This window comes from Pituophis catenifer, unplaced genomic scaffold, assembly GCF_029215685.1.
Source record: "Pituophis catenifer annectens isolate HBS135680 unplaced genomic scaffold, rPitCat1.0.hap2 SCAF_9, whole genome shotgun sequence".
Taxonomy (NCBI): domain Eukaryota; kingdom Metazoa; phylum Chordata; class Lepidosauria; order Squamata; family Colubridae; genus Pituophis; species Pituophis catenifer.
The window spans coordinates 23,699,369-23,725,712 of NW_027256889.1; the positions used below are offsets into that span (position 1 = coordinate 23,699,369).

The 26,344-nt window shown below is 39.9% G+C and overlaps 1 protein-coding gene across 1 annotated transcript in view; it reads left to right on the forward strand.

Moving 5' to 3' along the window:
* CSMD2 (CUB and Sushi multiple domains 2) overlaps positions 1–26,344 on the forward strand; it is an 819,526-nt gene that overhangs the window by 495,402 nt on the left and 297,780 nt on the right. The window contains exons 12-13 of the mRNA XM_070950069.1: positions 5,391–5,503; positions 24,556–24,738. Coding sequence (XP_070806170.1) covers positions 5,391–5,503; positions 24,556–24,738 — 296 coding nt within the window. The remainder of the gene's footprint in view (positions 1–5,390; positions 5,504–24,555; positions 24,739–26,344) is intronic.

A 26,344-nucleotide genomic window follows, 5' to 3' on the forward strand; every position in this document is an offset into this window, starting at 1 on the left:
GTAAGAAAAAAGGAATATTAGGACAGGAATGGTAGGCACGCTGGTGCTCTTATGCACACCCCTTATAGACCTCTTAGGAATGGGGTGAGATCAACAGTAGACAGTTTAAGGTTGAAGTTTTGGGGGTTTGGGGAAGAAACTACAGAGTCAGGTAATGCATTCCAGGCATTGACAACTCTGTTACTGAAGTCCTATTTTCTGCAATCGAGTTTGGAGCGGTTTACCTTGAGTTTGTATCTATTATTTGCTCATGTATTGTTGTGGTTGAAGCTGAAGTAGTCATTGACAGGAAGGACATTGTGGCAGATAATTTTATGTACTACGCTTAGGTCAGACTGAAGTTGACGTAGTTCTAAGTTGTCTAAGCCCAAAATTTGGAGTCTGGTGGCATAAGGTATTTTATTGCAGTTAGAGGAATGGAGGATTCTTCTAATAAAATATCTCTGGATGATTGTATTTATGTCTAATATGCAGTGCAGGTTCCAGACAGATGAGCTGTATTCAATTTATTTCTATGAATCCATAAAAATTCAAAGTGATTCCTATCAGGTTGTATGGAAGTATATGACTTCTCTCCAAAACCATTTTGATGTAGCTGAAATCGATAAGGAAGCTGTCCCTTCCAGACTTATGATCAACAGTTACCATGTCCTTTCAGGAGAGAAGACCAAGCTGTTTGGTCTTTGTGGAAACTGGACCTTGCAAAAAAGTGGTAATCTCACAAATGACCTCATCTGTTGCAAGGACTACCTATTACACAGGCTGGAGCAAAGTTCCCATATCTGGATTAGAGAGAATTCTGTTCTGACCTAGGCTCCCTTAACAAGCAGGAGGCAGGAATTACTGGCAAAACCTCTTTTATTTACATGACTGTGAATTATGTTCATTCGCAGTCAGCAAGGTTTGTCCAAACAGTTTTTCAAAGGAATATTTCTCAACACACCTTATCTCATTTGGCAAGCTGCCACATAAATTGTTTCCAAGTGTAGTACAAGGCAAAATTTGGAACAGAGTCTCTCAGAATCACAGAATGAAGTAATTATTTCCTACAAAAGCCCCCTCCCTGTTCGCTCCTCTTTTATTTCCTATGGAAGGGACCAATCACCTCCAAGGTGTGGCTTTACTCACGAATTAACCCTGATTTCTGAGTTGTTCTTGTCTTCTGGAAGCTCTGCGCATGCGCGCACTGGGAATGGGCTCCAGCTTTTCCTCTGCCTCACTGCTGTCTACCTCCCGCTCTGCCTCTGATGCAGAGCCCTCGTCCAAGCTTTCCCCAGCCCCCAGGACTGGCCCATGTTCTTCCCCAACCTCTTCACTGTCTGCCTCTGCTGCCAGCTCTGCTGGCCACCAGCAGACCACAATATTGTTCCTCTTTTGGATTATGGAGGATAGTTCCTCTTTTGTGCTTCATTGGAGAACAATAGAATAAAGATAGAAAGCTAGCTGACTTCTAGCTTCCACTCTTCTTAATTCCAATCTTGTAACTCTTATCAGATAAGATGGAGTACAAAAGAAAATGGCAGTTATGAGAGCTTATCTCTGTATAAACCAGGTCAAGGATTTTCCAATGCCATATTCAAGTACTTTTAAAAATATTCCATTAGTCAAAAAAATTCAGGATGAGCAGTTATGCTTATGATGACTGATTTAATAGAATGACAGAGTTGGAAGGGACCTTGGAGGTCTTCTAGTCCAACCTCCTGCTCAAACAAGAGACCCAATACCATTTCAGACAAGTGGCTGTCCAGTCTCTTCTTAAAAGCCTCCAGCGATGGGGCACCCACAATTTCTGAAGGCAAGGCACTCCACGGGTTAATTGTTCTCATTGTTAGGAAATTTCTCCTTAGTTCTAGCTTCTCTCTTTGATTAGTTTTTCATCCGTTGTTTCTTGTTTTGCCTTCTGGTGCTTTGGAAAATAGGTTGACATTTCTTCTTTGTGGCAGCCCCTTAAATATTGGGACACTGCTTCATGTTGCTCCTTCTTTTTCACTGGACAGAATAACAATTTCAAGCCACTTAAAAAGTTTTGTCTGGAGATTTCAGCAAGGGTGCTCCAAAACAATATGCAAATGTTTATCTGATACATAATCTTGCTTTGAGATACATCGGCTACAGATCTTCTGATTAAATTACATGGGCTTCTTCTTTTATCCTCATTCTGAACAGGATGGGGACTTCATTTTGCAATCCACTGTACATAAACCAGTTAAAAAAACAACAAACAGTTTGAACAATTATATCAAAATTATAATCAATAAGATAACCAAAGTGCAATCTTAACATATTAATAAAATGATTTCTTTAAATGTTGAAATAGGAATAAAAATTAGATTCATATAAAGCATGCAGCAGACAAAAAAAGAAAATTTAATGAGATGAGAAAAATTGTTCAGATCTGGTTCCGTATAAATCTGATGTGTGGGTGTGCATGTACACAAACGCATATCTGTTTATCTGTGTTCATCTATATTGATTAGGCAGATGAACTTTCTTAGGGAATCTTTCTAGGGCAATGAACTTCATATTTTGCTGCTTTCTGGAATGGGAGAGACCTTGTGACTTACAGTTTGATGATTAGAAAGAATTGGTTACAGAAAGAAGGGGATTATGATATAATCTTAAAGAGAGGGTTTAGACTTGTAGGTATGACTGCTGAGAGGAAAACTAGAAGCCATTCCTTTTGTGAGGTCCATGGTACTCTTTGAGCTTGGTTGTTTTCTTGTAGTCATTTCATTAACGAAGTAGGTGAAATGAAAAAAAAAGCCAAAAAGGAAACAAAAAGACCAAAACTCCACCAGCAATCAACACCCATATAAGCAGAGATTAATGCCAAGATTAATACTAGACAAGAATTGGTCTAATACTAGACCAATAATCCAGTCCGGGAACTACCAGCTCAGGCAAACAAGATAACAGTAAGGTAAAGGTAAAGATTCCCCTCGCACATATGTGCTAGTCGTTCCTGACTCTAGGGAGTCGGAAACTCAAAGCCGAAGAGCCAGCGCTGTCCGAAGATATCTCTGTGGTCATGTGGCTGGCATGATTCAACTCCAAAGGTGCACGGAACACTGTTACCTTCTCACCAAAGGTGGTCCCTATTTTTCTACTTGCATTTTCCACGTGCTTTTGAACTGCTAGGTTGGCAGAAGCTGGGACAAGTCACGGGAGCTCACCCCGTTACATGGCACTAGGGATTCAAACCGCTGAACTGCCGACCTTTCAATCGACAAGCTCAGCATCTTAGCCATCACGTCCCTTTTTAAGCTAACAGTAACCACAGCCTAATCAAGGAACCACCAAGAACATTCCTTCCAGTACAGACAAGGCAAGCCATTAGTATATAAAATGAGTGCAAACCCCACTTCCTTCTAGTACTGATGATGTTACCTAGTCAAGTAACAAAAAGTCTATAAGAAAACAACCAAGCTCAGAGAGCACCCACAATTCAACCCTGATTTACAAATATTTTCTTCTATTGGAGCTGTTTCTTTTATTTTCCTTTCATGCTTTCTATTTTTTCCCTTTCCTTTTTTCTCTCTCCTTTTTTCTTTGTATCATCTTTTCCTTTCTTTTTGCCTTCTTTTGCATTTATCATATCTTTTTATTTCAGCGTGTATCTTATTATACATGTAAAATCCTTTAATAAAAACTATTTTAAAAAGGAAACTGGGGAGGAATACACTAGAACTAGCAGTGTAAAGTCAGTAGAACAGGATCTAATGGTTGATTGCTAGAGATTATAAGTAGATAATCAAGGGTAATAATCTATTTAGCAAAAGCAAGAATTAAAACATCCCTCTTTGTCATACACAACACAAGAAGCACGTTTTGAGAACACTTTACCATGGAAAACAAGAAATGTGCTGCAGTATACACAGAGAGACCTAGTAAAGCCACAACTGGGCATCTAATGTGATGCTGTTATAAAAACAAAGAGAAAAAAAAAAACAATCCCACAAATCTCAAACTTGCTCACTCTGATAGAAATGTTGCTGAGTTATTTTGGAATGAATTGATCTATAACAAAATCATCCTCAGAACATTGGATTAAATGATGATCCTCTGATCTGGGATTCTCAATTAAGGTTTTGACAATTTCATTACTGTTTCCTTACTGTCATATCTGGTCACATCACATCATTCTTGACCTATCAGTACCGAATATAGAATGACACTGATCAAGGAAGTCCCAGGCATCAGGTTGTTATTTCTAGTTTTGATGTCAGTTTGTGGTATATGCTTTGGCATTTCTACTGTGTGCATGGTTGAATAGGCTAGTTTCCATGCAGTTTATTATCTAAACTGCATGGAAATGAGAAGTCACAGAGTCAAAGGTTCTTTTGGTTTCTAGTGATACAATTTATAGTTTAGTTTAGCAATGTACTGGTAGAAGTTTCTACAAATAGTCTTATTTGATATACTTTGTATTTGCTTTTTAATTTTACTTGTGGGACTCATTTGCATCACCACATTTTGAAAAGGTCCCCATAGCTCATTTTTGGTTCTTAAATTCTATTGTGGAACATTAAAACTATTGCATTGGCTTCTAGGTGAAGGAAACCCTGAACTGTTACTTCATTTTGGAAACCTAAGTAGATTAGAAATATGCATCCATTTATCAAAGCACGGGACAGCGTGAGAGAGAGCAAGAAGATGTAACAAAAATGCAACAGGTTTTACTGTATTATCATTGTATTGCTTGACTTGGGATGAAGGGTCAGGGCTGTGGTGAATACAAGATTGTGTTCCTCTATTCCATATGTATCATGTAAGCAGGAGTGAAATCCAGCAGGTTCTGACAGGTTCTGGAGAACCGGTAGCCGAAATTTTGAGCAGTTCAGAGAACTGGCAAATACCACCCTCTGGCTGGCCCCAGAGTGGGGTGGGAATGGAGATTTTGCAATATCCTTCCCCACCATGCCCACCAAGCCACACCACGCTTACCAAGCCATGCCCACAGAACCGGTAGTAAAAAAAAATTGGATTTCACCACTGTGTGTAAGTCAATTTAGGGTGATAACAATAACATTTTCTGCCATGTCTGAGGACTTGCAAATTAATGATGTGAGGGGAACATGCAGAATTCAATCCTCCCAAATCCATTCTCATGAACTCAGCATCTGCTATGTAAAATGGTCATCACTATCTCTACCTAATAGTAGAGATAGCCTTAGAAAAATCAATGCTACTAGTTTTTTCTCCAAACATTTGGCAAAGAAGTGATCCCAGCCAAAGCCTTCCCTCTCTCTATTAGTCATTTTAGCAACATTGCATTTACTTCTCTTAACATGTTCTCTTTGAGAAGGAGCTGTTTCTTCCATCCTCAGATACCTCCACAATTGATCATTGCTGCTGCTGCTGCTGCTTTAGTTTCTTCTCTTTCTTGACAGTTTAACAGGTACAACCGTCCCTGATCTGATTGTCAGCACTCAACATCAGATGTGGCTCCTCTTCCAGACTGATAGTGTGAGGAACCTATTAGGGTTCAAAGCAACCTATGAAGGTAAATACATTTCTGCATTGATTCCTCATTAGATAGACACAACCAACAAATACTTTACCCAGAGATCTCTTGACAAGAAAAAGATTTAGGTCTTTGTAATGATGAAGAACAATACATGTCAATACAAGTAGGTAGTTCTCGACTTACGTTCACAATTGGGACTGGAACTTCCATTGCTTAAGCAAGCTAAGTGAGTCACAGTTGATTTTATGACCATTTTTTGCCATGGTTGTTAAGTGAAGCATGGGCTCATTATCTGAATTTGGCTCCTCCCATTGATTTTGCTTGTCAGAAGCCGGCCGGGAGTCGCAAATGGTGATCATGTGACACATACATGATCATGTGACATTGCAGTAATCATAAATGTATGCTAGTTGCCAAGGGCTCAAATTTTGATCCTCTGACTGCAGGGATATTGCAACAATCACACATGCGTGGACTTTTCATAAGTCACTTTTTTCAGCAGTGGCATATGTTAGAATGGTCACTAAATGAATGGTTGTAAGATAAGGAGTATCTTCAAGAGAGATAGATTCATTGCAGTAGATTAAATATAGGCATCATTTCTCCACTCTGACACCTTCTAAATAGACTTCCTGTTCCATTTGTCCCATGGCTAAAAGGATTAGTGGTGCTGAGAGCCGGAATCCAACACATCTGAAGATTGCAGCATCTTCTATCTTACACTAGTGGGTTCCATATTTCCTATGTTGCTTTCTGCTTTGCTAGGCAAACACCTGGTGTGAGAATCAAGAGTGCAACCTATAGTACATGTAGCATCATAAAGCAGAAGGAGGAAAAAGATGACGCGTGTCATCTTGGAAGAAAAGCAGAATATAATTTTAATTACTAAAGCTAAACTCCCCAATGTTATAAGGGCACATCTCACATGAGTGACTCGGTTTCCACAAAGCTGTGCCTGTTCCAGAGGAATGCCAGTTTCTATTTATCCTTGCAAGAAAATTACTTTCATGGATGGGTAGATGGTAAGAACAAGGAAAGAAAGTATATTGCTAGCAGGTGTCATGTATGTGGGGTGTTCAGAGACACCTAAAAAGTGAGGGTTTTGTTTTAATTGACTATAACTTTAAATATCACCAGAGTAGCTTTGGTGTTTGTTTCTGCTAATGCTCCTTAGTAGAATGAGAGACAAAGCAAGGCATAATAAAACTTACAAGTGGAGCAATTAAACATTGAAAGGTAACTCATTAAGATGGCTCTCCTGCTGAAGACTAGAGAGAACAATGCAAGATCTGTTGGGGGATGTTTTATACAGGCTTGTTACGACGAAATACAACTTTGTTTACTTTTTTCCCCTTTAATTATGTAATCTCACCTCCCAGAATTTGTCAAGTAATTGAGGTTCTGGAGACATGAAAGAGTGATCATTAATTTTTTGCAGTCGTATCTTTTATCAACATGAGATCTTAACCGAGGAATGTGCCTATACAAAACCTTTTTAACTCAAAAGGGCAGAAATTTAAGTTAGCACTTCCCTGAAAAATTTGCACTTGACCACTAAATTGTAGCTCTTCTGTAATTAACGCCATAAAAACATAGCTATTTGTCCCCCAGTAAAATTTTAGATGTCCTTTAAAAACACATTATTTCAGTTCAAAGCCTAATTACGGTAATTTCATTCAGGGCTACACAATTTGTTATTAATCCTGCCTACCTTCAGGTCTTCTTTAGCAGTATAATATACTAACCCTCCATTTCTTCTATGGATTTAAAACAAATATAGAAAATGTTGGAACCAAACATTGACACTTCCCAACAAATGAAAGTTTGGTCATATCTTAACCTACTGTGTTTTTAATTGAATTGCCCAATCATTTCTTCTAATGCATATCATCTTTATTTCATTTCCGAAACACAGATTGTGACAGGGATGAAAATGTTTAAAATGCTAATTTCCATGATGTAAACTCCCTTTTTTAAATGTAATTACCACTGTTCCCACATAACTTTCAGAAAGACACCTCTCCATTTGTTTTGCCTTCAAATTCAGAATGCTATGCAGTCGTTCCATCTGGACTCTTGAGAAACATGCTGTATGCCGGTGATGGCTAACCTTTTTGGCATCGCGTACCAGGAGGGGGGCGGGGGGGTCATATGTGCATGCCCACACCCATAATTCTATGTGCCTCACCCCCGCATGTGCGACCCCCCCCCACTCCCACCCACTCCTGGCACACAATGGTCCAGTAGGCCCGTTTTTCTCTCTCATCAGGGTCCAGAGCCTTTCTAGGAGTTTGGGGAGGGCAAAAATGACCTCCCCCCCCTGAGGCCCCCCGGAGGTCAGAAATGGCCCATTTGCCAACTTCCAGTGGGATCGGAAGGCCCGTTTTTTGCTGTCCCCAGCCTTCAGAGCCTTTCTAGGAATCTGGGGAGGGCAAAAACAGCCTTCCCCCTCCCGGAAGCCCTCCAGAGGCCGGAAACAGCCCGTTTGCCAACTTCCGATCCCATCAGGTTCACCATCACAGCTGTATGCCTTGAAATCCTGAACTACTTCAGGACTTTAATTTTGTTCCCCATACATTTGCTCACATAAAGTATGGTTGTTGACGAATACACCTTCTTTGTTGTGGCACTAGGGAATATTCCCCCTGAGATTTGCTTACTTCCCTCTTTGGTGTATATAAAAGAGCCCTGAAAACTAGACCCTTTCCATCCAGGAATTAAGGAAAAAAATGATGATTGTGTCTATTTTATTGCTTTAGAACGTTTTATCACCTAGATCAGTGGTTCTCAACCTTCCTAATGCCGCGACCCTTTAATACAGTTCCTCATGTTGTGGTGACCCCCAACCAAGGGTGGGTTCTACATTTTTTTACTACCGGGTCTGTGGGCGTGGCTTATTTTGTAGGCGTGGCTTGGAGGTCATGTGACTGGGTGGCCATGGCTATGTGTATAGGGACTACTCAGAGGGCTGAAAAGGATAGTCGTAAATTCGAGATCTGGTCAAAAGTGTGAGGACCAGTCAAAAATAACTTTTTCAGCCCTCTGAGTAGTCCATGTGCACAAAAGGACTACCCAGAGGGCTGAAAAAAGTGATTTCTGACAGGTCCTCACATTTTTGACCGGTCTTCGCACTTATGACTGGTCATCATTTATGCCCATTGTAGCATTCTTAACAACCATGTCACTCATTTCACAACTGCTTCTCTTCACCATGGTGACAAGATAGGGGAAAAACATAAAATGTGAGGACAGTCGTAAGTTCGAGGACTGGTCAAAAGTGCGAGGACCAGTCAGAAATAACTTTTTCAGCCCTCTGAGTAGTCCATATGCATAAAAGGATACAGCAATAGAGAGGGATGAAGGAAGGGAAGGGAAATTAGAGTAGGAGTGAGGGTAAGAGAGGGAGGAAGAGAGGAGGAGAAGGAGAAAGGAAGAGGAAGTAGGGAGGAGAAGAAGAGGGGGAGGAAGAGAAAGTAAGAAGGAAAGAAAAGAGAGAGGTGGTAGGTTTGAGGAGAAAGATTGCTGTACAATAAAAAAGATGAAAGGGAAGAAAGCCAACCCCAAACAAATATAAAGATATTAAGATAAAGAATGAATTGTTAAACTTTAAAGAATAAAAGAGAACAAATATGAATAAATAACAATAATTAGAAACACACATACAAACATACAATGTATTTTCTTTGAACAAAGTATTTGGCCGGTTCACAAATTTAAACAGTGTTTAGTCATTTCAATTAAATTTACAATTTCTATATTTCCTTTTTGCCATATTTATTCCTCATCTATTTTTGTAAAAAACCAATATTACCCTTCATCCTCATCTCTAATCTTAATCAAATTCAATTTTTCCCTTCTATTCTATATTATACCCCTTCCCATTGTCATCTATTTTTATATCCATCCTCACATTGGTTAATTATGTAATATTACAGTTGTTTAATATAAATTCAACATTTTAATATAAATCAATTAGTTATATAACTACCTTTTTTGTATATTAATCAATATGAACATGAATATTCCAATTATTTCCATGCAATCCAATTTCTTACAAATCAATTAATTATATTTACCAATAATAATAAACCAAATAATTTCCCCCATATATTCCTCCAAACCACAACTTAACCATTTCTGCTTTCAACACAATATACAATCAATAGTATCTCAATTATTACAATTCCCTAGTTAAATAGAGCTTTTTTTCTTTTGTGTTTTAAAATCTTGAACTCTCCTCTTTTGCCCTAAATTTCCCATTGTTTGCAGTTTTGCACCTACCTTTTTTGGTGAGGAAAAAGAAAAAGAAATCTCTCTCTGCCTCATTTTGCCACGTTGCAGCAACAGCAAAGCCAACAGCCTGCTTTACTTTCAGTTTCGTTTTTCAGCATAGCTAGGGGAAAAAAAATCTGCTCCAGCAAGCAGCAAAGCCCTGAGCAAAACAGCTGAGAGCAAATCAGCTGAGAGTCAGGAGCCGATCTAATCAAGGGCTAATTAGCCTATGCTGAAGCTCCGCGTGCCAATAAAATTACAAAAAAACACCGAACTATTTGTTAAATTGCTGGCTCGCCTGCCCCTCGCCCACCACTATTTATTGGCAATAAATAGTGGTGCGGAGGGGCGGGGCAAGCCAGCAATTTAACAAACAGTTGGGCCGAACTCCCCCTGGCAGAATCCCACCACTGGCTATAGGGTGGCCCTTTGAAGCCCCACGGCAAGAATTTAAACAGTTTTTTTTCCTCTAGCCATCAGCTGGGACTCAGGAGGCAGCAATAGATTGGGAGTGGGTGGGGTAAACGAACGGTCGGTGATCCAACAGAGGCAGAGGGTGAGGGTGAGTGAAGGTGTGGGGGGGGCGAGAGAGGACTTTGGCGACCCCTGTGAAATGGCCGTTCGACCCCCAAAGGGGTCACAACCCCCAGGTTGAGAACCGCTGACCTAGATGCTTTGGGATTGAATTGTAATGTAGAATTGGTTTGTTGTACACTGCCCAGAGTCATTGTAGAATTAAACAGACTAAATAATTATTAAATAATTTTATATTCTATAATTCTATAAGCCACGCGATGGCTCAGTGTCTAAGACCCTGAGCTTGTCAATCAAAAGGTTGGCAGTTCAGCAGTTCGAATCCCTAGTGCTGCCACAAAACGGGGTGAGCTCCCGTGACTTGTCCCAGCTTCTGCCAACCTAGCAGTTCGAAAGCACATAAAAAATGCAAGTAGAAAAATAGGGACCATCTTTGGTGGGAAGGTAACAGCGTTCTGTGTGCCTTTGGTGTTTAGTCATGCCAGCCACATGACCACAGAGACGTCTCCAGACAGTGCTGGCTCTTTGGCTTTGAAACGGAGATGAGCGACCCCTAAAGTCGAGAACAACTAGCACATATGTGCGAGGGGAACCTTTACCTTTACCTAGACCAGCAGAGTAGTATCACAAAAGGAGATGAAATTGCTCATCTTAAAAATGAAACAAGAAACATTCTGTCCCTAAAACAAAGATGCTCTCAGATAGGAGAAGGGATTTCATTCAGCATTGTTGAGGTATATTTCTCTCTCTTGGGGGTGGGGGGGATTGGGCATTTCATTACACCCAGTGAAGACTGAAAGCTTAAAGATTAAGATTTTTTTTTTTTTAAAGATAACTTTTCCTTCAAATTCAGGTTGAGTCTTGGTGATTTCATCAACATATCCATGTTATGTTTGCAGTAGCATTTTTATTTTTGGATGGAGGGACTTCCTAATGAAGTTTTCAACCCTGGGCCCCTCACCAAAGCATTGTCAGTTTCTGGTAAAAGGTAACAGTAACCGAGTTGGAAGGGACCTTGGAGGTCATCTAGTCCAACCCCCTGCTCACGCAGGAGACCTATACTAGGGATTCGAATCGCCGAACTGCCAATCTTTCTGATCGACAAGCTCAGTGTCTTAGCCACTGAGCCACCCTCACCCAAGCGTTGTCTGTTTCCAGGGAGAGAACACTTAGCAGACTCAACTCAGTTTCGCATTTGAACCCAGTTAAAACTGATGAGGTGTTGCCAATGCAATTAAATGTGGACTGTAGCAAGTAGCTAAAGCCTTCCCATCACCTACAGTATGTGGGCTAAGGTCACAATCCAACTCTTAATACCCCATCGTCAGTTTCCAGAAAGAAAACATGACACTGAAGAAGAGAACTGTACAATTAAGGTCAGCTCGTGGATTATTCAAAAGGCTGATCTTGGAGAAAGAAGGATGAACACTTTCATGTATTTCAGAGCAGCCTTTTATCTTGTGACTTGAGCATACATCAGCACTCCTTCTACATAACTTGTTTCTGTTTGCAAGCCATGCAACCTGTTTTCCCTGAGGCAAACTTCCTATCATTTGAACCAGATCAGTGAGATTTCTACAAGCTGGATTTGATGATCCTTAAAGTTTGCTGGAGGTTATAAGAATCAAAGATCATGATGACAAGAAGCCAACATACATATTTTAGGATTGTTTTTCTTTTTCCCAACATTGTCCTCTCTAGACCTATTGAGCTTTGGCCATTTATCTGGGCATCCCATGGATGCATTCATGCAATTTCTTGGCAGCAATAAGGAAATAGATTGCCAGCGTCTCCTTTTTCAATGTTTTTTTTAAAACTTCCATTCTACCATAAGCTCTAGTGTTATTTCCAGGTTTCTCATCCATGAACCAACCAGGTTCTGATAAGCTTTTCAAATGCAACCAAGATTGATATACTTATGCACAAACACACACATTAATATAAGGTTTAGTTCATGGGTCAGCAATCCGCAGCTCTGGAGCCGCATGTGGCTCTTTCATCCCTCTGCTGCGTTTCCCTGTTGCTGGTCGGTTCCACAATTGATAGGGCTTTCGGTTAGGACAGGTAGAGGAAAAAGGATGCTGTGCTAGGATGAGACTCTATGGTGGAGGAACCGGACTTCCGGTCAGCTCCAGAATTGAACGGGGGCTTCCGGTTAGAATGTTTGTGGCTCTTTGAGTGTTTAAGGTTGCCGACCTCTGGTCTAGTTTATTGAATCCACTAATTAAATCCTTCAAAAATCAAGTATCCTTTGAGTTGAGTTGTACTTCTGATGATATTCTGGATATGGTAGCATTATGGAAACAGTTTGCCATTACCTTCTTGTAAGTCCTTGCAGCAAAGCAGTACTTTCAGAAGTACTACTGGGGATCAAACAAGTGAAAGACAAGGGTGTTAAGTCCTTAGCTGCTTGATCGTTTTTCTGCTCTATTTCCTGATATCTCCTACATTTTGTAGACAGTGTCAAAAATAGGCTTCAGTGACTTAAGATAGTCTGGACTGAAGATAGTTTTCTTCCTACAATGAAAGAAGAAAAACATCTGACCAAAGTTAACATCCCAAAATTTTTATAGGATCGGAAGTATAGTAAAAATTCTAAGTTCAAATAAAGTCCATAATAACTCAAACATGTTTATGCTGTTTTCTTGTCAATGATAGTGTAGAGTTTAATTGTAATACCTTGTTGGATGTTTCTTCGATATCCTAATCTAATCACCAGTCCTGGGCTTTTCTGGAAACTTCCACTAAAGGTCCAACTAAATTTGACCCTGGCTAGCTTTCTGAGATTAGTCAGTCAGTGCTGCAACCTAGTTAGGCATCATGGACCCGTCTATGAACTGGGCTAACAAAACTTCTAAAAGAAGATAATTTCATTGCTATCTTCTCTTTCTCTTTATCTTTATCTTTATTTGATTTATATACCGCCCTACTCCCGAAGGACTCAAGGCCGTGAACAGCCAAATCAGTAAAAATACATAAATAAAAAATTTAAAAACAGAATAAAATCGAATTAGACAATTTGGCCCAGACAAATTAAAACACCCCAATCATTTAAAAACTGTTAAAAATTTACATAATTAAAAAAGAGGGAAAAAATTAGGCCAGGCCTGCCTGATGGAATAAAAAGGTCTTGAGAGCGCGGCGGAAGGTGCGCAGATCCGGGATCCTCCGTATCTCCGGGGGAGCTCATTCCAGATCGTAGGTGCCCCCACAGAGAAGGCTCTCCCCTGGGGGCCACCAGTCGACATTGTTTGGCCGACGGCACCCGGAGGAGCCCCTCTCTATGAGAGCGTACTGGCCAGTGGGAGGTTATTGGTGGTAGTAGGCGGTCCCGTAAGTAACCAGATCCTAAGCCATGGAGCGCTCTAAAGGTGGTAACCAAAACCTTGAAGCGCACCCGGAAGACCACCGGGAGCCAGTGCAGCTCATGCAGGAGAGGTGTTACATGGGAACGCCATGTCACTCCCATTACCACCTGCGCGGCCGCACTCTGCACCAGTTGGAGCCTCCGGGTGCTCCTCAAGGAGAGCCCCATGTAGAGAGCATTACAATAATCCAGGCGGGAAGCGACGAGGGCATGAGTGACCATGTGTAAGGAGTCCCAATCCAGAAAGGGACGCAACTGGCAAATCAGGCGAACCTGATAAAAAATCTAGACTAGACTAGGTAATACTATCACTCCTAATGAGTGTAGGGTTTGTTCCCTATTTCCTGCCCGGTTAGTATTGAGGTGGGTGTATGTGTGGGGTGTGTGATTTTCTCCTGAATAGTCCTTGATTAAGGTATTATTTTTCTGCTTGATTGTTTGCCTGGTGTCAATCCTTGCTTATCTGGGTATAGGCTGCTGGAGAGACTGTATTCTGGTCTGTTTCTTTTTTTACCTTTTTTTTAATAATCTGTTTTGAATGAGGTAAACATGGAGTTTATCTCTATGTGTCTGCCGAGGACAGATTTGTCTGAATTGTAAGCTTCCAGGAATTCCATAGCATTTTTGTATTTAGCTTAGTCTAGGATGCTCACAGTTTTTCAGTTGAAGCTACAGTACGATTGAGTCTGCCCAGGTTATTGTGAGATTAAGGAGTGTTGCTATGACTGCCAGTTGGTGTTCATGGTCTTCATTTCTTTTTCATAACTTGCATTGGTTATCTGTAGTGTTTTGAGTGGTCAGGCATTTTTTAATAAATCTTAATTGAGCTAGTTTAATCCCAACCTGAGCTGATTTGGTTTCATTAAAAAATAATCTCTTTGAGTTAATTTTCAGAATACACTATCTGGTTTTTGGTGTTTGCATATCACACAACCCAGGGGTGGGTTCTAAATTTTTTTACTACCGATTCTGTGGGTGTGGCTTATTTTGTGGGTGTGGCTTGGAGGTCATGTGACTAGGTGGGCGTGGCTAGCTGGTCAGAGTCATTTCTGGAAGGTCCTCGCATTTACGACCAGTCCTCGCACTTACGACCCGATTCATTTGTTTGCTTTTAACACTGATCAGCTGTAGGACAGCTCTTTGAAGCCCCGCGGCAAGAGTTTAAACAGTTTTTTTTCCCTCTAGTCATCAGCTGGGACTCAGGAGGCAGCAATAGATTGGGGGTGGGACCAAATAAAAGGTAAGAATAACGTGGGGGGGTGGGGGGTGGGAGGGCGGGGGTGGGAGAACCGGTTCGGGGATGTCATATCGTCACCGCTACCGGCTCGGCCGAACCGGACCGAACTGGGAGGAACCCACCACTGACACAACCTCAGCACTAGGTTATCCACTAAATATTGGTGGGACTCCAAGAAGTAGCTATCATGCAAGACCATGGCAAAAAGTAGTTGTCCAAAGTCCTGCTTTAATCAAGAGTGATCCATGGGATGAAGTTTGAAGGAATGAATCATGAGATAAATGCCTCAAGTAAAGTAGTGCTGGCTGGAAGAGTGTGGTTTGATGCCAACCAGGTTGGCCCAGATAAATCCTGTAAATCTGTTAGAGACACAGTGGACACCAAGTTAAGTCTTGCTTTACAAGGAGAACAAGCAGACATTTGTCCCAAAATTTTATTCAATTTTATTCATTTTTTATTCAATTGCAGACATTCCTCCTATATCAGATGCTTTCTTCATCTAGTTTTCAAAAGAAATAGATGAGAACAAATGGTTTCTGCTAAAATAAGACAGGTAGACAGATAATATGGCTCCCTGCATGAAAAGCATTCTAAGTTTCTCAACCTTTGAGATGAACATTTGTCAAGTATGCACAGGATAATTATTTTTACTGTACTTTCCCTACACTTCTTCCCTTGCTTTCTGTCACTCTTCCAGACTGACTGCTATTCAACTCTTTAATGATTTCAAAGCTTAATGGAGTGAAGATTAAAAGGGGAGCAACAACTCATATTGCTAGCTTGATATTTTGCTCCAGCCATCTGGAGCTGAAGTTGGTTAACTTCCTCCCCCTCCCCCTTTCTCCTTGACTTTATGAAGCTTCCTGGCTCGAGATGACTTGCAGCCGGGTCCCAGTCCTACAATAAAATGTTCTGCTTTTCTTCTAACCAGAAATAAGTGGAACTTCATCCCTTCCAAGTTTGTGTTAGAATTGTTTCATCTTAAAGATGTAAAGCTTGTCAGTGGTTTATTAATGTGTAGACCACTTGCTCCCCATATTTCTCAATGAGAAAAATTTACATCCGTAGGGAAAAACTCCTTTCTAGCATGCACTAAATTTCAGTGATACTTTACTAAATTGACTTCTTATCTCTTTCTGTGATCTTCATATAATTTGGTGCACCCTTTTCTAGTCATACCCCAATGGGGAGAATGTTGTTTAGCCTCATAACACAGCTAGGGACAATACCCTGAAACCAAGGAGTGGATGCTTTTGAAACCTTGAGATGCGGAGCTGGAAAGCATACGGCCCTTTTGGACTCTGAGTAGAGGTGGGTTTCAGCAGGTTCTGACCAGTTCTGGAGAACCGGTAGTGGAAATTTTGAGTAGTTCTGAGAACAGGTAAATACCACCTCTGACTGGCCCCACCCCTATCTATTCTCTGCCTCCCGAGTCCCAGCTGATCGGGAGGAATGGGGATTTTGCAGCATCCTTCCCCTGGAGTGGGGAGGGAATGGAGATTTTACAGTATCCTTCCCCTGCCACGCCCACCAAGCCATGCCACGCCCACCAAGCCACACCCACAGAACTGGTAGTAAATTTTTTTGAAACCCACCACTGTTTCTGAGCTTACATCTTCATTTAAAGAAGAGAATCTTAAAAGTGAAAATAGAAGATTGAGGGTTTTCACTCCTCCCTCTTATTCTTCAAGGATCTGAAACAGGAGTCTGCAGGGGTGGAATCCAGATCCAGGACCCAAAACAAATAATCAAAGACTCACTGTAGTGTTTATTAAACAGTACTTTATTTATTTGTTCAACTTGTATGCCGCTTTTCTCCGAAGACTCAAGGTGGCTTACAATGCACTTAAAAATCTTATATAAAACATTAAAAGTTAAACCATTAAAAACAATTAAAACCCATTCACACCATTCATGGCCGGATCTCTCCAGAGAGAGAGATCAACGGCCCCAGGCCTGCCGGAAGAGCCAGGTCTTCACCACTTTTCGGAAGACCAATAGGGTGGGGATGGTCTGGACCTCAAGAGGTAACTGGTTCCAGAGAGCCGGGGGAGCCACAGAGAAGGCCCTCCCCCACAGGCCTGCCAGCTGGCATTGTTTAGCTGACGGGACCCAGAAGAGACCAACTCTGTGGGATCTTACCCGTCGCTGGAAGCTATGTGGTAGAAGGCGGTCTCGAAGATACCCTGGCCCTGAGCCATGTAGGGCTTTAAAGGTAATAACCAATACTCCAGTACGTGCTGGAGGGGACCCCACAAGAGACTAGTTAGTCACCCCTTTAAATGAAAAGATGTATTGATATTTAGACTTTTCAGGGGACAGTAAAGTACAGAAAGGAGGGGAAATTATGCATGTATTATGCATATTCATAAGTAATAAAGTAATAGCTCTCAGGTTACTTCCTGCCCTTCTGCTTTCTACAGAGAACAATAGTCTTTGTATCATTTGCATCTTGAGTTTCAGGTTCCAATGGAAATGTTTTGATAAACTGGCCATTGTGAGCCAAATACTACAAGGCCACATTCTTTATGTCTTAATTTGCCTTAAGCTGCTCCTTTCATCCGAGAACTTATTTTTCCCAACACAGGATGTGGTCAAAATGTCAATATGATGGTTGTTTGTATGCAGTCAAAGCTTTTCCTGTTTTTTATTTATGTTAATGCAATGCATATTGATTTGGAAATGTTAAGGATATTCTTGGCTCATAACCAATGTTGTGTTCAGTAAACACATGAAAAGTGACTGGGAGTGGTTGTGAACAATCACAGTCAACATACAAACACACTGAGTTGTTGTAGTTTTTTACTTTTAGAAAAAGTGAAGCAAAGTCTAAAAACAATCCAAGTCATACCCAGATAAGACGAGAGTTAAAAGATCAATCCAGGGATATTTCAAGTACAGAGTCTTTTTACCAGTTGTAGTCATACACAATAAAACAGTTCTTCTTGAGTTTCAAAACAGGAACAAGTTCAATATCAAAACATTCAATAAATAGTAGAAAGCAACATGTAGCTATGATCAAACAGTGATCATGCAGAGAAATCAGATAGAGAGTTACAGTAAATAAGCAGGTAAAATGGTGTAGTATCCACACAAGCCATGATCCTGACTTCCCTTAAGTACATTGGCTACAGAGCTTAGCCAATCAGGATACAGGATGATGCAATACAGTCTTAAAGCAATATAATACCTTTCTGACTGCAAACATATATTGTTGGTTTATATATTGCCTGACCAACTAGTTAGACAAATAACCATTTCCTAACAGGAACTATTACTCAGGTCCTCAAGTGGTGAGGTTTGTAGGATTCAAATCTGTCCTCTTGTGCCTATTTGCATTTTGCTTTATATTATTTAACTTAGGGGAGAAGATGTTTGATGTTTTAGGGTAGAATTCTCCCTTTCCAGCTAGGACAGTGTTAGTGGTGGTCAGTGGTGAAATCCAATTTTTTTTTACTACCGGTTCTGTGGGCGTGGCTTGGTAGGCATGATGTGGCTTCTTGGGCATGGCTTGGGCATGGCAGGAGAAGGATACTGCAGAATTTCCATTCCCACCCCACTCTGTGGTCAGCCAGAGGTAGGTATTTGCCGGTTCTCCAAACTACTCAAAATTTCCGCTGCCGGTTCTCCAGAACCTGTCAGAATCTGCTGGATTTCACCCCTGGTGGTCATGTAAAAGTTAGTGGTAAATCCTAATATTTTAAGGATGTTCATTAAAGTGAAACATATTCACTTCTCTTTTTTCTTCTAAGCCTTGGATGTTTCCGTTTAGCACAAACAACACAAACTGAACTGAAAAGTTTGTTCAGCTTCTAACATACCCTTCCTTCCATTGTATATTTTGGGCACAGATTGCGGAAGATGATGCAAATACCTATAACAGTTGTACTGATTTTCCAGCACTGGAAAATCAATAGAACTGTTGATAATATGAATCACTGCATTCATATTATGCAGTGAGAAATTTGCCCAATCTATTCTGAGGCAGCAACTGTTAATAGCAGCTGACAGACAGGATGTCTCATGTCCTGCTCTGCATTTAGTTATCTACAAAATAAAAAACACTCATTTTTCTCTCCTTTGCACTGAATTTGTTTGGACAATGTTTCAAGAGCTTTTTTTTTTTTTTTTTTGGTCATTGATTTTCAGTGCATGTTTATTCTCCCTCAGAAATTCCACATTTCTGTTGAAGGGAAAACATAAATGACCACACTTGTTGTTTTGATTTTCAGAATATATTCCAAAGAACGCTGAAGCCTTTGAAAATTTGTTGAAGGTCTTAAGTTGTATCGGTAAAAGACAGACAATATTCTGAAACAAACTTGTGCCTACCATGTTCACTGCAGGTTGCAGTTATATGAAATGTTGGGTGTGTTATAAGACCCAGTTCAAGATGAGGAAGGTAAAAGTGAATTCCAGCAAGTTGGGATAAAGAGCGTTGAAACAAACTAGGCAAAAATTCTACTTATCAAAAAGTTCCTAGCTTCCTATTTTACTATTTTATAGAGAACGAGAATGATCTTGTTGTGACATTTGGACATTCCTGTTTTTCAATTGTAGGACATCTTCCTATAATATTAGACAACAGTTACCTTATTTATACCTCTGTTCCTTGTTCTGATCTCCTCATCCTCCTCTCCTCTGACAGAGGGGGGGGGGGGGAAATGTACAGAATTGCATTCACAAACAAAAGCTGCCCATCTCACATGCTTGCCTGCAAACATCTTAGATAAAATGATGAAATACACAACATAAAAACTAATAATAGCTGAACTCCATAACATAACCATCAACAACAGTTAAGAGCTGTGTTGTATGCCACATCTGGGGACCCAGGCCTGGACAAGAACTAAGTTTTTAGAGCTTTGCAAAAGGCCAGTATGGTCAGAAGTAATTTTATCTCAGAGGGAATGAAATTCCAAAGAGTGTATGCCACACTCACATCTGCAATAGAAAAAAAAAAACACACATATTTTCCTGGGTCCAGCTAGCCAATTGCAAACCAAGCATGACCTTCTTGCCAGAACCATTTGGGAAATAGTCCCATAAATAAGTACCATCAGCTTCTCTTCCTTGTATGATGATAATTGATGAGGAGAAGGAAGAAGATGATAGTTAGATGCACAATCAGGCAGATATATTATCACATTTACCTGTGAAAAATATCATCACAGGATGATAGATTATTCAACAAATTGTTAATGTTAATCATTTTAATTATTTAATTATTTATTATGTAATATAGTTGTTTTAATTAAATTTAATTAATAAAATTATTACAATTTTATATGTATATTATAAGGTAGACATAATGATACTATCATTACAGATATAAAAATAAAATAAAACATTTTATCATTAGCATTTTATAAAATAATTAAATCATTGTTAGTATTAACTAAAATTATTTTTATTGTTATACACACAACAGCACGAAACCACAAGCCTCCAGTTCTTTACCTGGCATTGTCCTTTATACATACTGAGTTCTCCCCAAGAAACTAGGATGCTGTGATATTTGGTTATACTATGTGTGCAGATCCAAAAAGTGTGGCCCTTTTGTCACCGACAGGTGGAAATTTTGCCAATGCACAGATTTTGTATCATGATTAGAATAGAATAGAATAGAATAGAATAGAATAGAATAGAATAGAATAGAATAGAATAGAATAGAATAGAATAGGGATAGGGATAGGGATAGGGATAGGGATAGGGATAGGGATAGGAATGGAATGGAATGGAATAGAATAGAATAGAATAGAATAGAATAGAATAGAATAGGATAGGATAGGATAGGATAGGATAGAATAGAATAGAATAGAATAGAATAGAATAGAATAGAATAGAATAGAATAGAATAGAATAGAATAGAATAGAATAGAATAGAATAGAATTAACAGAGTTGGAAGGGACCTTGGAGGTCTTCTAGTCCAACCCCCTGCCCAGGCAGGAAACCCTACACCACTTCAGACAAATGGTTATCCAACATCTTCTTAAAAACTCCCAGTGTTGGAACATTCAGAACTCCTGGAGGCAAGTTGTTCCACTGATCAATTGTTCTCATTGTCAGGAAATTTCTTAGTTCTAGGTTGCTTCTCTCCTTGATTAGTTTCCACCCGTTGCTTCTTGTCTTACTCTCAGATGCTTTGGAGAATAATTTGACTTTCAATAGTTTGATGATTGGTTGCACTTAGCCAGATGTTTAGTCTGGATTTGGCATTTTTTAAAATCTACCTATCAAGTCCTTCCCAGGACCTAGGATAGGCAGATGTTATTTGATGAGGTTAAAGATATTGTCTCAGGTAAGCTGACATGTGAGCTGTCCCAGGTAAAAGCTGCCTTTGGTATTTGAGTGGTGATCTTTGTCAATGCCGATGGTCTTCTAGCTGGCAGCATGTTGCAGATGTTTTGTTTTGGGTTTTTTTGAAAAGTTTTTCAGTTTTATTTCTTATATATATAATATAAAATGTACATTTTCTTATACATAATTGATCCTACATATACATGTTTTCCTTAAAGAAAGCATTCAAATAAGGCATTTTAATTACATTCGGAGTTGCTCTTCTACCCTTTCTTCCATCATTTAGCCACAAACCTTCTTCTTCTCCTTTCTTTCCCTTCCCTCCCTCCCTCCTCTCCTCTCCTACTTTCTCCTTCCTCCTCTCCTACCTCATCCTACTTCCCCTTCCTTTCCGCCACTCCTCTCTTCTTTTCCCCCTTCTCACCTTCTCTCCTACTCCTGTCCCCTACCCTTCCTTCCTCTCCTTTTTCCTTTCTTCCATTCCTTTCCCTTCCTCTCTTTCTACCCTCTCCTCCTCTCTCCTTTCTATCTTCTTTGCTGTGGAATATTCTCCTTGTTTGGTATCCAAACAACTCCTTTATTCTAATAGTATATATTTTCTTTCAATTTCTTTTCAGATTTATTCCGTCAGTATTATCATCATAATTGTACTTTTATTCTTATGATCTTCTTTCTTTTCCCCCCTCCCATCCCCTTTTTTCACTTACTCTGGTGTCATTTGGATTTCTATTTCTTTTTTATCCTCTCACTCGTTTAACTTTCTATTATCTAAATCATTCATCTATCCTCTTATCTTCATATTTCTTTTCTAACCATATATAAGATCTTCCCCATGTCTTGAAATACACTGATTCCTCTTTATGTCTTATTCTTAAAGTTAATCTATTCATTTCTGCTCAGTCTAAAATCTTTTTTATTACATCACCTTCTGACGGAATTTTTTTCTGTCTTCCAACTTTGTGCAAATACAATTCTTGCTGCTGTTATTATATGTATAGTTAAATAAACATCTTCTTTACTATATCGCTCTGAGAGAATACCCAATTTTTTTTAAAAAAAACTTCTGGTTTTAATTCTATAGATTTATGTAATATTTCTTCCAATCATTTTTGTATTCTAGACCAATCATTTTTTGCTTCTAAACATGACCACCACATATGATAGTATGTTCCCGGCAAATGCTGCAGTTGTTTTGGATTGCACCCAAGGCAACTCTCACTGTTGGTGCTACCTTTGCTTTCTTTTGTCACAGTCGTTCTACTTCTATTTGCAGGTCTTTCTACTTCTATTTGCAGTTGTTCTACTTCTATTTGCAGGTCTATTTTTTGCTAGTTCTTCTCTTTTATTCTGTTGTCTCCAGGTACTGCCATGCCCATTCTCCAGATTTCTTTTGCTTTTCCTATCAACAATTGTTAAGTCTGGCGTGTTTCATGACAGGTACTTCTCTGTTTAAATTACGAAGACCCAGAGCATTTTAATTTCTTTGTTTTCTATTACTTTGTCTATTTTGTGGTCCCACCAGTTCTTGCTTGCAGGCAAGCTGTATTCTTGCAGGTATTTCAATGAATCATTGTTATTTTTATTATGGGTCATTGCATAGTCAGTCAGATGTTTAAACTGGATTTGCCATTTTTACCCAGCTATTATTATTATTATCCCTCAGGTTATTATAAGGTAGTGAACCAGAACATTTGACTAGCACTAAGCAGACATTCTGCATTCCATTTACTCCGTTCCTCCCCAAGCTAAGAGAAACATTTCTGAGTCTTTTCATGACTGAAGCTTCAAAAGTAGCTTTCTGTAAGGACAATTGATTAGAAAACAGGCATGGGAAGGTTCATGCTCTGTCTCCTTTCACAAGAAATTGTAGGAAAAAACTAGTGAAGTATGTACAATTGGAACATCCCAAGGGAATAACTATAGGTAGTGATTAATTTCTTCCCCATTCTTCTTTGAAAGTCATACAATGCCATGCCATACATTCTCTATCTGCCTCATTCATTCATTCATTCATTCATTCATTCATTCATTCATTTTGTAAAGCTGTCAATCTCATCTCAGTGACTGGGCTGCTCACAAAAATTAAAGCAATAGTCAACAACCCCCCCTCCAATTAATTTAAAAAGCCTACAAAGCAGGGCTGCTCTAATTGTCTCTTCATCTTTTCCCATATATTGTAGCAGTGCTCACACTTCCTTTTTGTCCGTGCTTACCATGATTAAAGATAGGCATAGGTCTTCACAGGGCATGGTTAAAAAAAATGACAAGATAGCTGTCACAATAATATCATGGAAACTCCATCTCTTTTTATGTGCCCTTCAAACTTTTATTTAAAAAACAACAGGTGGAACTTTGGAATTGGGGCATTCTTTGGGCCACAATCTTGACTTTTTGACCACACCCAGTGGACATCCCTGATGAGAGGCATCTGCAGGTATTTGGATCTGAAATAGGAAAAGTGCTTCAGGAGCCAACATATACACCTTTACTCTACCTGTCTCTATGCCCTTGACATTCCCTGAATTGAAACATGCATTGTTTGGGAATATTGCAGTTACCATGTAAAATCAGGAAAAGGAGTGTCTCCTTCTAACTTCTACAACAGGTGCACCTATACCAAATCAGTAGCACTATCTCCCACTTTGGATGTTGTTACTCAATTCCTTGGCTGAATCAACCCCAAGAACACAACATTCTAAGACGTAATTCAGTGTTAGGCAAGCCAAAATACTTGGCTTTGAGCCACACCCTAGAATAAAATCCAAGCAAATTACATTTTTATCAATGCAATGTATTAACTCCTCAACCTGGCAACCAGAGAAGAACAGAAGGAAAATGTTCATATCATTTCAGTGATTCACATGACAGTTTTGAATAGCTTTATCTTTAGAGGAAATTTGGTACATTTGTCTTTCTTCTTTTTCTTCCTTCAACATCTTGAAGTCTATAAACTTAAAAAGAAGAAGAAGAATGACAGGTACGGAGTCTTTTGCGACATCTACTTCAGTCCTGATTTTTTTTTTTAATCTGTTTCTTCTATTTCCAACTCCAATTATGGACTAATTTCCCAGGAATTGCCTGCAAGATCAAAGAAAGAATATAGTCTAAGTCAAGAATGTGACCAGGAGCTGGGAGGGTCATACACTGGCCCTTCTTTACAGCTGACTTCTTCTGCCAGAACATTAGAAGTTTTCCCAAAGCATTATGAATGCAAACAAGCCTGACCTATTTTTATTATGAGTATGTGCGTGTGTTTTTTCGAACTCTTATGGAAAGAATTCCTATGATAGCAAGAGTGAAATGCCAGATTAAATAATTGCATGCAAAGATTTCCTTTATATTCCCTACTTTCGCATCTTTATTTGTGTTTCTTCTAGAAATTGACCAGGGAAGCTGTGGAGATCCCGGAATGCTGGCGTATGGCAAGAGAGAAGGGTCAACATTTCGCCACGGAGACTCGTTGACATTTGAATGCCAGCCTGCATTTGAACTGAAGGGGCAGAAAACAATCACTTGTCAAAAAAGTAGCCAGTGGTCTTCTCAGAAACCAGTCTGTGTTTGTAAGTCAGAGGGAAAGAATGCCCTTTCCCATTTAACCAGGGATATCTCACAAGCTATCAAGTGAACAACTTGACATGTTGGGTGCAATGGAGATGGGAATAAAACGAAACCAAACCTAGGCAGTTCCATAAGCAGGCTAGCTTTGAACACCTTGGATGGTTTGAAAGAGTCTCATGTTTCCAAGGATTAACTGAAATTCAGGCATGGAGAAGGAAGCACCAGCTGCTTGATTGGGGAGGCTCTAGTTATAAACTCCAGTCACCCAATTGTAGTTGGCAAAGAGAGAGAGGTCGCTGACACCCCAAAAGCTGTTGATCTCCGGAAGAAGATTCTTATGTCAAGAGCAGCAGTCACCATTGTGAAAATTCCCAATGTTGTACTGTGCCAAAATATCATGAGACTTTATGTGAAAAAAGAGATTATCTGAGTCTTGGCTACCTTGCAAAATTTCACCCGTCTCTCTGTATATGTCCTGGAGGTCTATTTATACCACTCTAAGTGATGTTCTAGAATTGCTGGATGCCACATTGCATTTCAAATCAAGACCTATCTATCTTGCTTCGGGCACGTAGTATATACACCTGGGGTTTAGAAGGTCATGAGGGCAGGTTAGACTTTAGAGACCTTTCCACCAAAATATGGGTGAAATCCAGTGGTGAAATGTAAAATTTGTTACTACCGGTTCTGTGGGCGTGGCTTGGTGGGGGGGGGGGTAATGTGACTGGGTGGGCGTGGTCAACTTTTTTTTTAACTTTTAAAACTATTTTTTCTAGTTTTATCAGGATCATCAGAGGCTTTTTTTTTTCCTTTTAAAAGCATTTTTTCGGCCAAAGAGGTTGTAAAAAAAATGCTTTAATTTTTTTTTAAAAAAGCCTCTGATGATTGCGCAGCTCAGCTGGGCATGGGGGGGGCAGGGATTTTTGCTACCGGTTCTCCAAACCACCCGCCACCATTGCTACCGGATCAGGCGATCCGGTCAGAACCAGGAGCATTTCACTCCTGGTGAAATCTACTTACCTTCCTTACTGGTTCGGAAGTGCATGCTCGTGTATCACATGCATACACAGACCCTCTGTGCATGCACAAAACCTGTGCATGCGCAGATGGTAAAAAACACAATACTTTCTCGTTAAAACCAGGAAGTAACAACACCCGGGTGGGTGGGCGGAGCCTCGTGCCTCCATCGCTACCGGTTCTCCGAACCTGCCACAATTGCTACCGGATCACCCAATCCGGTCCGAACTGGGAGCATTTCACCCCTGCTCCAAAGCCCCTACATTCTCAGTTAGATAGGTCTAGTAATTAAGAGATACTCAATTCCGGGGTTTTAAGAGGTAACTGCCTCAACTACTTTTATTTCTATAATGCCTTTCTTCCCATAGTAGCTCAGGAAAGAAAATAAGAACAATGGGAGACCTTGACTAAACCCAATTTGATCCTTCTCCAAATTCTAAACTACAAAGAACACTTTGAGTTACAGTGACTAAAACCCTCTTAAAAACCCACTCATGGATGGATTATAGACAGAAATACTGGGTGGAGAATCTCTTCTAAAACTACTGAAGAAGTCCTTCTTAGGCGAGCGAGCACTAGGGAAATAAAGTT